This window comes from Oryx dammah, unplaced genomic scaffold, assembly GCF_014754425.2.
Source record: "Oryx dammah isolate SB20612 unplaced genomic scaffold, SCBI_Odam_1.1 HiC_scaffold_19, whole genome shotgun sequence".
NCBI lineage: Eukaryota > Metazoa > Chordata > Mammalia > Artiodactyla > Bovidae > Oryx > Oryx dammah.
Genome location: NW_024070203.1, coordinates 13,295,898 through 13,310,322, shown reverse-complemented (window position 1 = coordinate 13,310,322; position 14,425 = coordinate 13,295,898). Strand labels below are relative to the sequence as shown.

At 61.8% G+C, this 14,425-nt stretch overlaps 1 protein-coding gene across 1 annotated transcript in view; it reads right to left on the bottom strand.

Annotated features, from left to right (window-relative positions):
• Window positions 1-3,190: 3,190 nt before the first annotated feature.
• The window catches only part of CYHR1 (cysteine and histidine rich 1), a 14,410-nt gene continuing 3,175 nt past the window's right edge, over window positions 3,191-14,425 (bottom strand). Inside the window, exons 3-5 of the mRNA XM_040261494.1 lie at window positions 6,515-6,753; window positions 5,734-5,945; window positions 3,191-4,229 (exon numbers count right to left, since the gene is read on the bottom strand). Coding sequence (XP_040117428.1) covers window positions 3,838-4,229; window positions 5,734-5,945; window positions 6,515-6,753 — 843 coding nt within the window. The 3' untranslated portion in view covers window positions 3,191-3,837. The remainder of the gene's footprint in view (window positions 4,230-5,733; window positions 5,946-6,514; window positions 6,754-14,425) is intronic.

Genomic DNA, 14,425 nt, shown 5'->3' with positions numbered 1-14,425 from the left:
GTAGTAGGGCTGCGCTAGTGCTCGAAGCGCGGAAGGCGCTTTCAGCACCCGAGTCTTCCGCGCGCAGGGCCCGGGCCCCGCCCGACGATCGCAGCCGCCCTTAGGATGAGGTCTCCCAGGCTCCCGCCGCTTGCTGCTGCTGTTTTGGACACCCGAGCGACCTGGCCTGAGGAACGCACTGCCCTCGCAGGGGAGGAGAGGAAGGCCTCGGGGACCACGGGCACATGGGCGCTCGGATCTGTGTCCCCGCAGAACCTGCATCAGCCGCGAACGCGCCGGAGTCTTCACACGCGAGGACTCCGACCCCCAGTGCTGCCGGCGGGAGGGGGGGTTTGAGTTCCAAAATGAACTGAACTTCTCAGTGTGCTCCACGGTTGTATTCCTGGAAAACTCAGCGTGCGCTCGTTAAAACTACAAAACCGTCGTGTGCTGAGAGGTAAAGGGGGCAGGATCCGAGCCTGGAGCGCTGTGGCCTCAGAGCCGGGAGATCCAGGGCGTGGGGAGCCCTGGCGACCTCTAAGTGCCCGTCCTGTACCCCACGCCTGGAGAACCAAACACCTGCTAGGCCGTGTGGCTCTCTGTCGTCGCTGCCACTGCGGGTCCCTGGGCCCTAGGTGCCAGGGCTGGCACCCCAAAGGCCCTAGAGGAGGTCTGGAAGGACTGGGAGGCAAATGTAATAAAATGGGGCTTCCCTGAGACCGTGAAGAATCTGCCTGCAATGCAGGAGACCTGAGTTTGATCCCTGGGTCAGGAAGATCCCCTGGAGAAGAGCATGCCTATCCATTCCAGTATTCTTGCCTGGAGAATTCCATAGACAGAGGAGCCTGGCCGGCTATAGTTCATGGGGTCGCAAAGAATCAGAAATGGAATCAGACCCAATGGGGTAAAACTCTCAGCCAGTGGATGGGCAACAAGGCCTGTTGGGGAGGGAGCTGTATGGAGGGTGGCTGGTCCACAGGTTCAGGGAAGGTTGCCCAGGGCCAGTGGGTGGCTGCAGGGGTGGGGTGAGGCTGAGCTTGAGGAGCTGCAGGAGGGCCTTCTCTCAGCCTCCTTGAAGGGTGTGCTGCTCTCCCCTGCCTCCCATTGGCCCTAACATGGATCCCAGGGACAGGAAACCAAGGTGGCTGCTTGGCAGGCAGGCTGTGAGGTTCCAGGGGCACAGTGAGATGCAGGGTGGGGATGGGGGATTAAGCTGTGGAAACAGACTGTCCCAGCTGAACAGGGAGGGTGTCTCCCAAAACCCCAACACCTCTGTGCCTCCAGCCCTCCAGTACCAGCATCCACAGGGCAGCTCAGGTTCTGGGCCTGTTCCCATTTCAGAGAGCACTCAGCTTCTCTAGCCTTGGCCTTCCCCACCCGTCAGACAGGGATGCACATCCAAGGCACTGCCAGCAAGAGCTGGGGGCCTGGGGTGGGGAGACTGCAGGTTGGGGCCAGCCTTAGCCCCTGGCTGGGAGGCCCATCTGTGAGGCTGTCTTGTAAGGAAATACAAACAAAACTTGGCTTGAAACTTTTTAAAAACTATAGATAGAGATAGAAAATATCCAAAGAGATTATAAACCACAAAAGCAACATAGTATGTTGTAAAAATACCTCGACTCCTCTTTTTAAAAAATTATTTATTATTTTTGTAAATGTCTTACTTTGGGCTGAGAAATGTAGTGTTTAAAAGGAAGTGGGGTGAGAGGGGAAAGTGGGGCTCAACCTGTGCCCCCAGGCCTGCCCCCACATCTGCCGAGGTTGTACCCCGACCTTCACCAGCTCAGGATGCTAAGATGGACCGGGATCCTGGAGACAGACTGCTGGGGCCTTCTCCTTTCTAACAACATGGCTTGGACACCCTCTAGTAAACCAGTGACTCCTGGTGAGATGCCACAGCAGGTTCATGGCACCAGTCTCCATCGGTGGTCAAGAACACACTACAGTGTCCCAGGGTGCCCGGTTCCATAGGCTGTAAGGCTCAGCTGCTGAGGTGACTGTCACAGGGTGGGGCTGTGGGATAGATTAGTAGTCTCGGGTACCCCCGGACACCCACACCCCTACAGGGGTGTCCTGGACACCAGCCCCCCACCCGCCCCCGAGTGTTGGCTCACAGGCCGGTGGAGCTCCTGGGCTGTGCCCCTCCGTGCGCAGCTGACCTGGGGCGGCAAAGTGCCTTTCCTCCCAGCCTTCCACACACACGCAACATGGCTTGCCCGGCCCTGGTTTCACCCCCCAGTCACACATCTTTACCTGCCCACCCAGGAGAGCTGCCAGGTGGCCTGGCCCTCTGCTGCCTCAGCTTCACACAGGCACCCACACAAACACGGACCAGGCGAGCCTGCCCTGTCCTGCCCCCCCCATATGGTCACTTTGGAACCCACAGAGAGGGTGTTTGGCCCCAAAAGACCTGAGATGGTGTCACGGCACCATTCCACACACAGGAGACGCAGCCTACATGGACCTGAATGTCCTCGCCTGTGCCCACCAGCAGGTGGGGGCAGCGCTAGAGGACAGTGGGACCACAGTAGGCTGTGGCTGGGGTGGACCTTCTTTGTGGAGGGTAGGCAAGACTGAGTCGGCCTTGCAGGAGTCGTCTCCTGCCAGCACCATGCCCTGGGTGGGGAACAGGGGAGCCCTGGGCCTGGGAGGGCTGCCTCGGCCACTAGGAACTGGGCTCAAGCTGTATCCCACAGCTCCTTCACCCCTCTGCTCAGCTCCCACCAGAGGGCCAGGAGAGAGCAGCCCCCAGAGACAGGCCAGGGTGGCCCTGCCCACTAAGCCTGCAGTGGGGCCCAGGCCAGCAGGTGCTGCTCCAGGCCAGGGTGGGCTGGCCTGCAGGGAGGGAACCAGCTCTTTGGTACTGAAACCATGAATGTGGGGAGCCTGGTCTTAGCAGGGCCTGCACCCCCTTCACGAACAGGCCTCGGGGTCCCAAGCAGGGCTCCTCCCCCTGTGAGACCCATAGGCCTGCACCTCGGGGGGCCACCTCCCTAGGGGAGGAACCACCTTCCTGGGGGAGGAACCACCCTGCCCAGCGCTGACTTCCACTGGATGCAGGACCAGTGGATGGTCCCTGAGAGCAGTATGGGGGCAGCTGGACCACTCAGACCCTCAGCCAGCCAGGCCTGCTCACTGCCAGCACACCCCAAAACTCCTCATGGCCTGGAGACACTGAGTCCTTGAGACTGAATACCGAAGATAGAGTCTCTTTTGCTAAATTTATGTCACTTAGACAAGAGCCTGTAAAGGGTTTATTTTCCTGGGAAGAAACAGAAAATCACCCTGCATTCCGAAGAGCCTGCTGAGCCCTGTGGCTAAGTCTTGCCTCCCTGGAGCAGCTGGGGGTGGGTGTGCTGGGGAAACTGACCGCTTGCTCCCCCAGGCCTACAACAGAGGGGGCAGCAACTCCTGAGGGATGGGCTCTGACCCTGGCCAAACTGAAGACCCCATCCTGTTCAACTATAGCCACACCTTCCTCTTGAACAAAACAGAAAGTAGGAAACGAGGGTGCCTTTTTAATTGCAATCAAATATGCTGTCTGTGGTCAGTGCCCCCGAGCCCGGCCCAGGAGCTGTGGGTGGTCCAGTGTGCAGCCCAGAGCAGGCGTGGGGCCCACTGCATGATGGGGCTGGGGCCAGGCCGCTGAGCCATGCCACACCCCGCGGGTCCCCGAGCAGCGTCTCCTCTTCGGGGGCCCAGCCTCCAGCGCCCAGGAAAGGGGAGGTGAGGCAGAGGGCGAGGGGGCTCCCACCTTCGCACACACATGCAGACGTCCCAGGGTTCGCTTCTGTCCCTTCTCTGCTGAGATGGGCAAGGGCGCGGTGCAGCCGTGGCAGCAGGCGTGGGCGGGGCCGCCTACTTCTGAATCTGGAACAGGAAGAGCCGCAGGTTGATGTTCTTGGCGGCCAGCAGCTTGTTGCACTCCACGGAGTCAACGATGGGCAGCGGCACGTAGTCCGTCTCGTTGCTCTCGTTGGTGAACACGAAGTGGTAGATGACCGGGCTGATCTTCACGTCGTCGTACGGGCCCTTGAGCAGCAGGAAGGAGCACTCCAGGGGTGCAGTGACCTTGCTCTTGAGCAGGAGCTGGAAGGAGAGGGTGCGCTTGCACGAAAGGTTGGGGTTGCGCTCCGAGTCGTTCACGCGTGCCTTCAGGACCCACGTCTGGTTCAGCACTGTGAACCGAGGCGTCTCATAGTACAGACGCGTGATGAAGTCGTCCGTGCGGTACGGCCGGAACTGGACCTCTGTGGAGACAGACAGGCCGGGGCCGGCGGTCAGAGAGGGCAGGGCCAGGGTGGCGCCTTCCCGGCCGGCCGAGGAGAAGGGCTCGGCCAGGGAGGAAGGCAACTTACCCGGACACAGCAGCTCTACTTGTCACAAGGCAAATCAAACCCATTAGGGCAAACGAAGGCGCACGCAAGCTTTGGGGGAACAACTACAAACAGAAGTGACACTCGTTAGCGGCAGGGAACCCAGAGGCTTCTCGGGGAGAGTGGCCGGCATGGCCGGACCCCCACTGGCCCCTCCTCTCCCCCCCGGGGCCCCGCAGGGGGAGTGGCCCCACCCAGGGGGGCTGGGGTAAGCAGACACACAGACAGGATGCAGTTCTGTGAAAAAGTGCACTTTATTGGTTCTGATACAGAGCTGCCAGAAAAGCCGGTGGCTGGGCTGGCATGTGGCCCCCGAGCCCACGCTGGGTCTCAAGGCTCAGCCCCATTGAGGGCCCAGTCCTGGCTCTGCCGACTGGCCGAAGGGCCCCTTGGTCAGTGGTGACTGCCGCCACACAGTCCTTGCAGCAGAGCCTGTGGCCCCTGGCCGGCAAGTCCCTCTGCAGAGGCGGCCAATCCTCCCTTCCTGGCCACTGCCGCAGTCACGACGCCTCGGTCCACAGGGACTCTCCAGGCTGGGTGGTCTGGGACACGGTGCCCACCACGGCAGCCGAGGCTACGACTAACCAGAGCCACGGCCTTCTGCTGCTGATGCCAGGCCCTTGGCTCCCTGGGCCTCCGCAGGCCTGCATGGAGCCAGGTCCGGCCCAGGTAGCACGGTCTGACTGCTGCCTGACTGCCCTTGACCTGGAGCTGGCCGCCAGGCGTGAGCTCCAGCGAGCACAGGCTTCCTGCCATCCTCTGTCTAGAGCGAGCTCTGGCCTGACTCCTGCTCCCCAGAGTGTCCAAACGCAGTGGTGGTGACCGGGAGAGCCTAGGAGATCCAGCGGGCCTGGGCGCAGTCCAGCCTGCCCATCCCTTGGCGTCCACTCCCAGCTCTGCGGTTTGAGTCGGGCCCCCTCAGCTCATTCTGGAGCCCCAGCCCTGCCCATCTTCTCACTGGCCCCAGGAAGCCCGCGGTCACTGCAGTAACTGCCTTTCGGCAGGACCCGACGTGATGACTGCTCTTCTTGCCCCTGGCTCCGCAGGGCAGGCCCTCAGCTCCTGGAGCCCCCCAGACACACCCACCTTCCAGTGAGACTCCACCGGTCCCAAGCCGTGCAGTCCCCTGCAGTGAGGACACCACTTTGTCGGGGTCACGGGACCAGGGTGGGGACCCCAGGGAGAGGGGTCTCTGCAGAGCCATGCAGGGGCCCCCAGGGTCCTGCCCGGCCCCCTTGCTCGGCCTCCAGCCCTCTTCCCCGAGGCATCCTCCCAGGCGCCAGCAGCTCATTCAGAGCCTGGCCACCGGGTGCACCTGCCCCGGCTCCTGGCCCCGCCCCAGCCCGTGTTGGGTGCAGCAGGCGGCAGGGCGCCTCACCTGTGTAGCCGATCTTTTCGAAGCTAAGCAGACTGAAGATGCTGTTATAGAGTTGCATCTCCTTGCGGTGGCTTTGGTCCATCTCATCCAGGATCTCCATCAGCTCGTTGCCTGTCTTGGTTGGGTGGGCACACGCAGCCTCATGCACCGTCAGCTCGTGGAAAGGGCCGTGCCACGGGCAGCCGATGCGCTTGTACTTGCACTGCGTCACCCTAGGGAGGCGGTGAGCACTGTGGTCACACCCTGCCCACGCAAGGTGGCCGTGCCAGGGGTCCTCCCAAGGGGCGCCTCCACCCAGCCATGCTCACACGAACTGCTCCCTGAAGGACAAACACTCTATGTGCCAGCCCCAAGAAGGGGTGAGAGCTCAGGAGGGCCTGGGAAGGAGCAGGGCATGTGTGAATTGTGGGTGTTCACACCACCTATACACGCCGGGGTGGGCCCCCCACTTTAGTCCTGAGCCCTGCATGGCTCCGCTCCAGGGAGGCTCAGTGGCCTGGAGAGATCCTAGGGGATTGCAGAGCCAGTGCCCCCTCATGCCATGATCCCAGAGCCCTTGGGCTGGGCACACCCTACTGGCCCAGGACCACCAAGGACAGGCTCCAAGGAAGAAGTCACCACACAACCACGAGGAACTCTGGAGGGCCAGGGTGACTTCAGAGGCTGCCAGGTGTGGATCTAAGCCCTGTCTGTGGGGCCTCCTGCCTGCCCCAGCAGCTTCCCGCTGACCCCGCCCTGCCAGGGCCTGGAGGCGGGTGGGCCAGCTGGTCCAGACACTCACCTGTCCTGGCACTCCTCTTTCTGGTGCCTCTCCAGGATGGAGCGGGGGAACTGGCACAGGCAGAAGCCACACTCGGAGGGCAGCTCGCTCACGGCCTTCTCCACGGCCAGGTTGCGGCAGCAGAGGCTCTTACTGATCTCGCAACGACAGTTGGGGCACGTGGCCTGCTCCTCCTTCAGCCGGGCATCTGCTAGTAGGTGGATAAAACAGCCAGCGCACATCAAGTGACCGTTAGTACACTGTGGAGAAGGAAAGGGAGATGAAGCTCATGGACCTGCGGGACCAGGCAGAGGCGCACCCGCCCCGTGGCCGGCCCTCCCGGGGCTGCAGCTGCAGGGGCCGCTGGCAGGCAGTGGTCTGACAAGCACAGGGCTGGCCTCCGGAGCCCGCACGGCCCCGGGGGAGGGCGGGTCTCGAGGTGGCCCTTGCCGCCAGCAGAGCCTGACTCGGGGACACCTGGAGGACACGTACTCTCGGTGAGCTTCCCACCCTTGGCAGGTGCACCCTCACCCAGGCCCCGCCACATTGGCCTCCTGGGCCGGCACAGGTGGCAAGGCAAGTCCCCCCCGAGGGGCTGGCTCTCGCCAGCGTCTTTCTTGATGGCTGGCAGCACAGCCCGGGCAGATGGGGAGGCCCTTGGCCTGGGCTGGACTCAGGGGCAGCGCGTGTCTGCAGGCAGTTGCTGGCTTTCAGCCTTGGAGCCGGCCCCTCCCTTTCTGAGCCTGTGGATCCAAGGCCCAAACGCTGTGGTTGTCCACCTCCCCTCCAGCCTGGGGGCCTGGTGTGTGGACAGCGGGCTGCCGGCTCAGCTCCCTCACTGAGGGAGCGTACTCCACACAACCCCAGAGCACCCACTTGGTGCCAATGATACACACGGGCTGTGGGCTTGGGTCTGTAGGGACTCACAGGGTTGGGGTAGAAGAGGCCCACAAGGGAATCAGAGGTGCAAAAACAGATGAGCCATGTCCTCTGGGGTACACTGGGTGGTCGCTGAGCCTGGGAGGGAGTGTGGTGCCCCCCTCTGGGCACCCACCTCCCCTGCGAGATGCCCAGGGCAGAGGATGAGCAGGCAGATGGTGTGCCCACCAGCTCCCCTGGGGCCCAGGACCCTTCTGCAAGTGGGATGCAATGCAGTTGAGACAACCGGGGCTACTGCCAGGCCAGGCCCGCAAAAGGTGGGTCCTCAATGAACACCAGCCTCCATCCCACTGCCCCAGGGTCCGGGCACGGAGCTGAGGGTTGCAGGAGGCCGAGTGAGCTCTCAGCACCAGCAGGCCATGCTTGGGGTCTAGTGGGTGAGGGGACTACGTGCTAAGGGCTGACTAGGGGCCAGAGACAAAGGCCTCAGACACAGAACTCAGGTCCACACAAGTGCCCTAGATCAGCTGCACTCAAATCTCAATTTCTAAGTCAGGTGAAAGGTTAAAATGTGCGAGATGAGGGGGGAGCCTGGCAGGGTCTGCTCTGGACATGCGGGCTGGCTGAGGGTGGGGGTGAGGCTGGTGCCAAGAACAGTCAGGGCAGAAAAGGAATCTATCCCGTCCACGCCCCGTGTTGTGGAGAAGCCAGAGAGATCTGAGTGGACACTGGGGGACCGGGCACCACAGGCTGCTGCCGCCCACCCAGGTCGGGTGTGTTATCCAAGGCCCCGTGCGGGTGGGCCCGAGGGCCTGGCTGCACCAAGCCACATCCACAGAGAGGGTTGCTGTGGCCTCCAGAGGCAGAGAGGCGAACAGGACCTGCTAACCTGACCACTGACTCTCGGGAGGAAGTGCCAGGCAAGGCAGCACCACACCTGCCCAGCACCCCAGGGAGGGAGCCGGGCTGGACGCTGGGACCCCAGGGCCTGGGACCCCACACTACTTTGTGTGGCCAACGTTAGTTCTAGATGCCCTGAGGCAGGGCCCGAGGTTCTGGGTGGAGAGCAGCAGCTGCTGCTGGGCCTGGCCCAGCTGCCTTTTCTGGTCCCTGGTGGCCCAGCCAGAGTGTGGGCCTGAGAGCAAGAGATGTGGGATGGGGTCTGGGGGCTTCGGGAGGGACACAAGGCTGCTCAGCGTGTGACTGCTCGCTCCCAGGCCTGCCCCGAAAGCCCACTGTTTGGGAGCAGACGGGGTGACCTGCAGGCCTCCCCTCGGAACCCAGGAGTCGGAGGCACAACCCTGTTCCAGGCCAGCTCCCGTCCAGTCCCCCGGAGCCTCCAGACCTAACACAGGCACCAGCCCTCTCCTGGCCTCTGGGGAGACACGGTGACGGCCCCTCCAGCCCTAAGAGCTCAATTCTCAGATGGAACACAGTGAAGCAGGGCTGCTGGCCGGACTCAGGGACAAGCAAATATCCACAGCTAGTCGCTTATCGGCCACCCAAGGAACACTCTCTGGTGGGGACAACAGGTAACCCGCCTGCGGGTCTGTCTGCAGTCACCACACTCGAGCCCTCCCCACATCCAGGACCTCCTGGACCCCCGAGCAAGACCGGACTCTGCACACAGGCCTGGCCAAGGCAGCGGGCCTCTTGCCCAGCCAGAAGTTGGGCTTCAGAGGGCTCAGCCCAGCACTGGCTGTGTGCCAAGACTCTGATGGACAGCACCAGACAGGGCAGGCCAGAGTGACCCACACAGCTGCCAGGGTCAAGCCCCTGAGAGCCTGGGCCCGCCACGGAGCAGCTCCTACCGCACCCAGCCTGGGCTGCTTGCCCACCACCTGCCAGGAAGACCTGAGAGACAGGAAGGATTGGGGAAGGGGCTCCAGGCTGACCAGACCCCACAGGCCACTGGCAGGATGACCACAGACCGGTCACCTCCCTTTCTAGGCCTCAATTTTCTCAAGCACATAAGGCAAAGGGACTTCCCTGGAGATCCAGTGGTTTGATCCCTGGTCGGGGAACTAGATCCCACAAGCTTGTGCCATGCCGCCCCCCCGGCTCCCCCACCCCCCCACACAAAAAACTGCAATGAGAACAAGCTGGTATTGCCATGTGCAGCAGAGGTATGACAGGACCACACGAGGGCACAGAACTAACTGCCACCACCAGCAGGCCTCTGCACACCCCTGCCCAGGAGCCTCAGGAAGGGCTCCAAGCACAAGCCTGTCTCAACAAAGGCCCTCCCTCCCACTGGGTTCTCTAGCCAAGTCCCTCTGCAACAGCCCTGATGGGGGCATTCGCACCTGCCCCCGAGGTCATCACCTGGCCAGTGCACCCAGGCCGTGCAGGTCAGGCCTCTTCTTGAACCACTTTTCCCTAGGGGAGCTGAAGGCCGTGTCTGCACTCCTGAGGAAAAGCCCTGGGCCTTGGGACAAAAGCAGGTCTTACAAAGTGCCCTCAGTACTTGATCAAGTCCTTGATCAGTAGGCCTTATAGCCTGGAGTGCATGGTCCCCTCAAACCCTGGGGTGCCCCCTAAATGCCACTGCTTACCAGTAAAGACAGGCTCAGAACCCAGACTCACGAGACCAGCCTGCCCTCCAAGCACAGTGGAGGCACCAACTATCTAAGTGCCCCTCAGCCCAGCTGGAGCTGCATCCCCCTACCCCCCGTCACCTGGCCCAGTAGGGCCTCATGGCACCTCACATCCCTGCACCCAATGTCTCCTTGACCTCTTTCATCAAGTGACGCAGAAGGCGTCTCAGGGCAAGCCAGGACTCCAACCTTCCCCCAGGTTTCAGGGCTGAAGCTCTGGGCCAGCAGCCCCTGACCCCCCACCCCAAGGCTCGGGGACCTGGGCGGGGACCAGGAGTGCTGCCCGGACCAAATGTTAACTCAAGTGACAACCAGCTCAAGCAAACACAACTTCTCATGGCCACAGACTGGCTCTTCCCCTTGTGTGGATGGCTAAGCAGACAGGTTCTCAAAGCGGGAGCTGGCAGTTTCGGCACTAGGGAAGAGGACCTCTGGGCACGCAGGCCGGCAGCCCCTCGGGGACCCCTGAGCATCACCACGAAGAGAGTATGCAGCACAGGGCAGGTCAACAGGCACTGAGGCGGGGCACTCACAGGATCCCCAAGGCAGGTACCCATGCTGGCCAGGACCTGGGCAGAGATGGAGCCACCCCTGCCTCAGGCCTTTCACCCACACGACTGCCCACTAGGTAGCCGAGGCCCTGGGGTGACCTGAGGCCTGATGGGGACAGAAGGCACAGCAGCACGGCCTCAACCCTCCCCCAAGGCCGACGGTGCCACTAGCCGGGCAGGTGGGGTGGGAAAGGCAAACCGCAGCAGGGAGAGGACGGCCTTGGCCCGGGGTGCTGCCTCAGCAGGGCCTGCGAGAGTGGGAGGGGAAAGGACCGGAGAGGGCGCCCAGGCAGAAGGGGCGCCAGAGGAAAGGGCTGGAGGGGGCTCAGGCCGGAGGCAGTGGACCAGGCACCAGGCCAGCTGGCACCACAGCCCGTGACAGAGGCCCCAACTCCTCCGCCCTCACGGGGGCACAGGCGCTCTCCTGGCTGAGAACCGAGTCAGGGTGGCAGAGCCTCTTGGGCCCGTCCTCCAGAGGCTGGTCTACGGCTCAGGGCCTTTGCTGACATCAGCGGGGTCAGGGACAGGTCTGCCTTGCAAGAAGGGCTGGGGGAGAGCCCGGACGGGGGTCAGGGGTCAGCTGAGGGGTTAGCATCCCAGGCCCACCTGCTGAAGCTGTGTTTCCCCCGAAGATGGCAGAGGAGCCAGGTCACAGCACCTGGGGCCCCAGAACTGCATGCAGAGCAGGCACAGCACCGCTACCCGCCGCGCCCAGCGCAGAGCTCCTATCCACTGCCCCCCCTGGCCGCCTACCCCCACCTGGTTGCCCGCTGCTGTGCCTATCCGAGAGCCTGGAAAGTGGCTGCACACCTTGTCAGGCCAGGCACCAAGGATGCATCTAACAGCCACGTAAGAACGGCAAAGCCAGCACCTGCTGTATCTGCTGCGATCCCAACCTGACCCAACCTAACAAAGGCCATGTTGGGAACCAGCTGCATGAGCACCCTGGTCTGACTCCAGAGCAAGAGTCCCAACCCACTGGGTGTGGGCAAGGGTTTCCAAGCAGGGACAGGTGACCAAGCCCACGCACGTCACCGTGTCTACTCTCGGCACTATCTAGGCTTCTCCAGAGGCATGGAGGTAGGAGCTGTCAGCCAGAGAGCGAGCTCTCGAGTTGTGTGCCCAGCTACACCCAGAGGCCTATGGAGACACCCAGTTACCCCAGCACCAGGCACTGCACGAGGGCTCAGCATGGTCATTGGCTCTTCTTCTCACCCCCAGAACTGGGCACCAACTGCAACAGCCCTCAGATGCATGGCACGGCTGGTGCCGGCCCCAAGCCATGTAGCCTGGTGGGGTCAGGCTAAACGTTGCCTGTAGCAACAGAGAGCAAAATATACCACAACACCAGAGGCGAGCACACCAGACAGCCCATCAGCGTAACTCACCAAGACGGCCAGCAGAAGTGGAGAGGCTGAGCCCAGGCCAGGAAGACATGGCAAGCAGTGGGTCCCAACCAGGGACACGCAGAGAGCTCTGCGTCCACTCATTTCAAGGCAGTATATGCAGGACCCATGCCATCCTTGCCGAGATCCTCCCAGGAGAAAATGGCGCAGGACTCCAGGTCCATTTCAACCTCTCCCCCATCAATGACCCCTTCCAGGGTGGCTGTGAAGATGACCTGGAATACTACTCGCAGCAAGGAGCAACCAAGAAGCCTTCCCTCGGGGCCCCACTCACCCCAGGCTCCAGTGTGGGCATGGCTGGGCATCCACACCAGGGGCCCCCATCCCACAGCAAGTCTTCGAGGAGCCAAAGTGAGTTCTGACCTGTTGCAGGGCTCTGACCAACTTTCCAGAGCCAATGGCTCTCCCACTGACTACATGCTCTAAAGCTTTCTCAAGCCTGAGATGAGAGGAAATTCACTCCCTGCCAAGGCCTGGTGTCACTGGGGAAGGATGGAGGTGGGGCAGACAGCCTGCGCCGGCACCATCCGTGGCTCTCCTTGCTCAGCAGGCCCATTCCTGGGGAAGCACTGAGCAGAGCCCACGAGGTCATGGGCAAGGCCAAAGCCCACGTGGCTGCAGTGCCTTCACCCTTCATCAGAGCTGCTGAGCCGCCTGCCTCCAGCCAGGCCAGGCCAGACCTCAGCTCTCGGCACAGTGTGAGCCGGTTTGAACCAGCCAGGCTCAGAGGCCCGGGCACCAGCAGCTCTGGCCAGAGGCAGAAATGCAGCTCTCCCTGCTGAGTGGACCAAGAGCTGGCACTGCACGGTCTGTTCTCATGCCAGGTCCAGCTCCAGCCCACTCACGAGGGGAGACAAGGCACCCTCAAATTCCTCTGGGACTCCGCACCATTGACTTGGTTTCCCAGTGTCTCACTTAAGGCCCAAGGAAAAGTCCTTCTTGAAGAATCAAAAGGTCATGGGCAACCAAAAAGGGTAAGAGGAAGGACAGGTCCTCAGGTGCATCCCGAAGCCTGAGGGGGTTATGAGAAGCACTACCCCCATTTGTACTGAGCCAGGAGGCCTGTGGTACCCGTGAGCTAGGACCTCTGGCCAGAAGCTTCCCAAAACCCAGGAAGGTGAGTCGAAAACCAGTATCCTCTCCCAAGGAACTCAATCCACTTCCCCACTTCTCTCCATCATCCAGGCACACTGGGGTCGTCCCAAGCAGCCTCCTGCCAGAGCAGGAAGGAGCCGGAGATCCAGAGGCTGGGAAATGACAATCCACACTAGCCCTGCACTATTTAGCACAAAAACAACCTTCTCACCACAGCCCCCAGTTTGAGCGCAAGCAGGGGGACAAGGCCTCATCAGTCATGTCCAGCTCCTGTAAATGCAAACAAAGGTGACAAGAGTTCCTCAAAGCAGTTGGGGGAGGGAAATCAGAGATGGGGGATGGTGTGGAAAGACAGCAGAGAGAGCAGAACGCTGCCCAGTGACCCTGGGACCAGAGTGGGACCCTGTTGCTGTGCGGCACATGAACAGGATCCCCCAGGGTCAAGTACCCTCTCTGGTAGGCCTGAGCTGGTTAAGGACTTGGAGTCCAGCCACTAGGCTGCCTCTTCATATATAAAGAAAGTGAACAGACCTCCTGGAGCGCCAGTAGCCTAGGAAGCCAGGCCTGGTGTGGGTGACGAGGGATGGGGCAGGAGCCCAGTCTGAGGCAAAGCAGGTCCAGAAGGCGCTGGGCTGGGCTGGGGAAGGGGCCCAGGCTGTGGAGCTTGAGGTAGGCAGTTCATACCAGGAGTGAGGGTAGGGGTGGGGGAAGGCAAGGACGTGAGCCCTTCCCTTCTCAAAGTTTTTTCAGAAATAAATAACAAGGGGAAGAGGATTTTTCCACTGCAAAGGATAAAGGGATACAGGACGAGCACGAGGACAAGTTGGGGGGGGGGGGCGCGGGCAGTGTCTGCAAAGAAAGTGACAAGAACTCTTGAGGAAGAGCCAAGACCATGGGCTCCTAGAGCCCAGGGAGCTCAGGGCTGCAGGGAGCAGGCCGGGAAGTGGGGAGGAGCCCACATCTGTCGCCAGCTTTCTCTGGGGTCAGTTTGAAGGTGGGCTGGGAAGTGCTGAAGAGAAAGGAACAGGGGAAGCGAGGAAGAGAAGAGAACAGGGGAAGCGAGGAAGAGAAGAGAACAGGAGAAGCGAGAAAGAGAAGGGGCGTCTAAGTGGGAGACAGGAGGTTCCCATCAGGGTATAAGAGCAGTCACAAAAAAGGAGAAAAAAAAGGGGTTCCGAACAGGAAACAAAAAAGTTGCCAGAGAACGAGAAAGGAGCTTCCGAACAGGCGCCAGAGTCCCACTTCTGGGCCCCAGGACTCCGGCCTGGCCTCCGAGACGCGGTGCCGGGGGCCGGCCGCGGCGGGGCTGGAGCCGAGCCGGGTCGGGGTCGGGCCGGCGGCCCTACCTGGTACACGGAGGCCTTGGGCAGGTCCAGGCAGACCGTGCAGCACAGAACCGAGTAG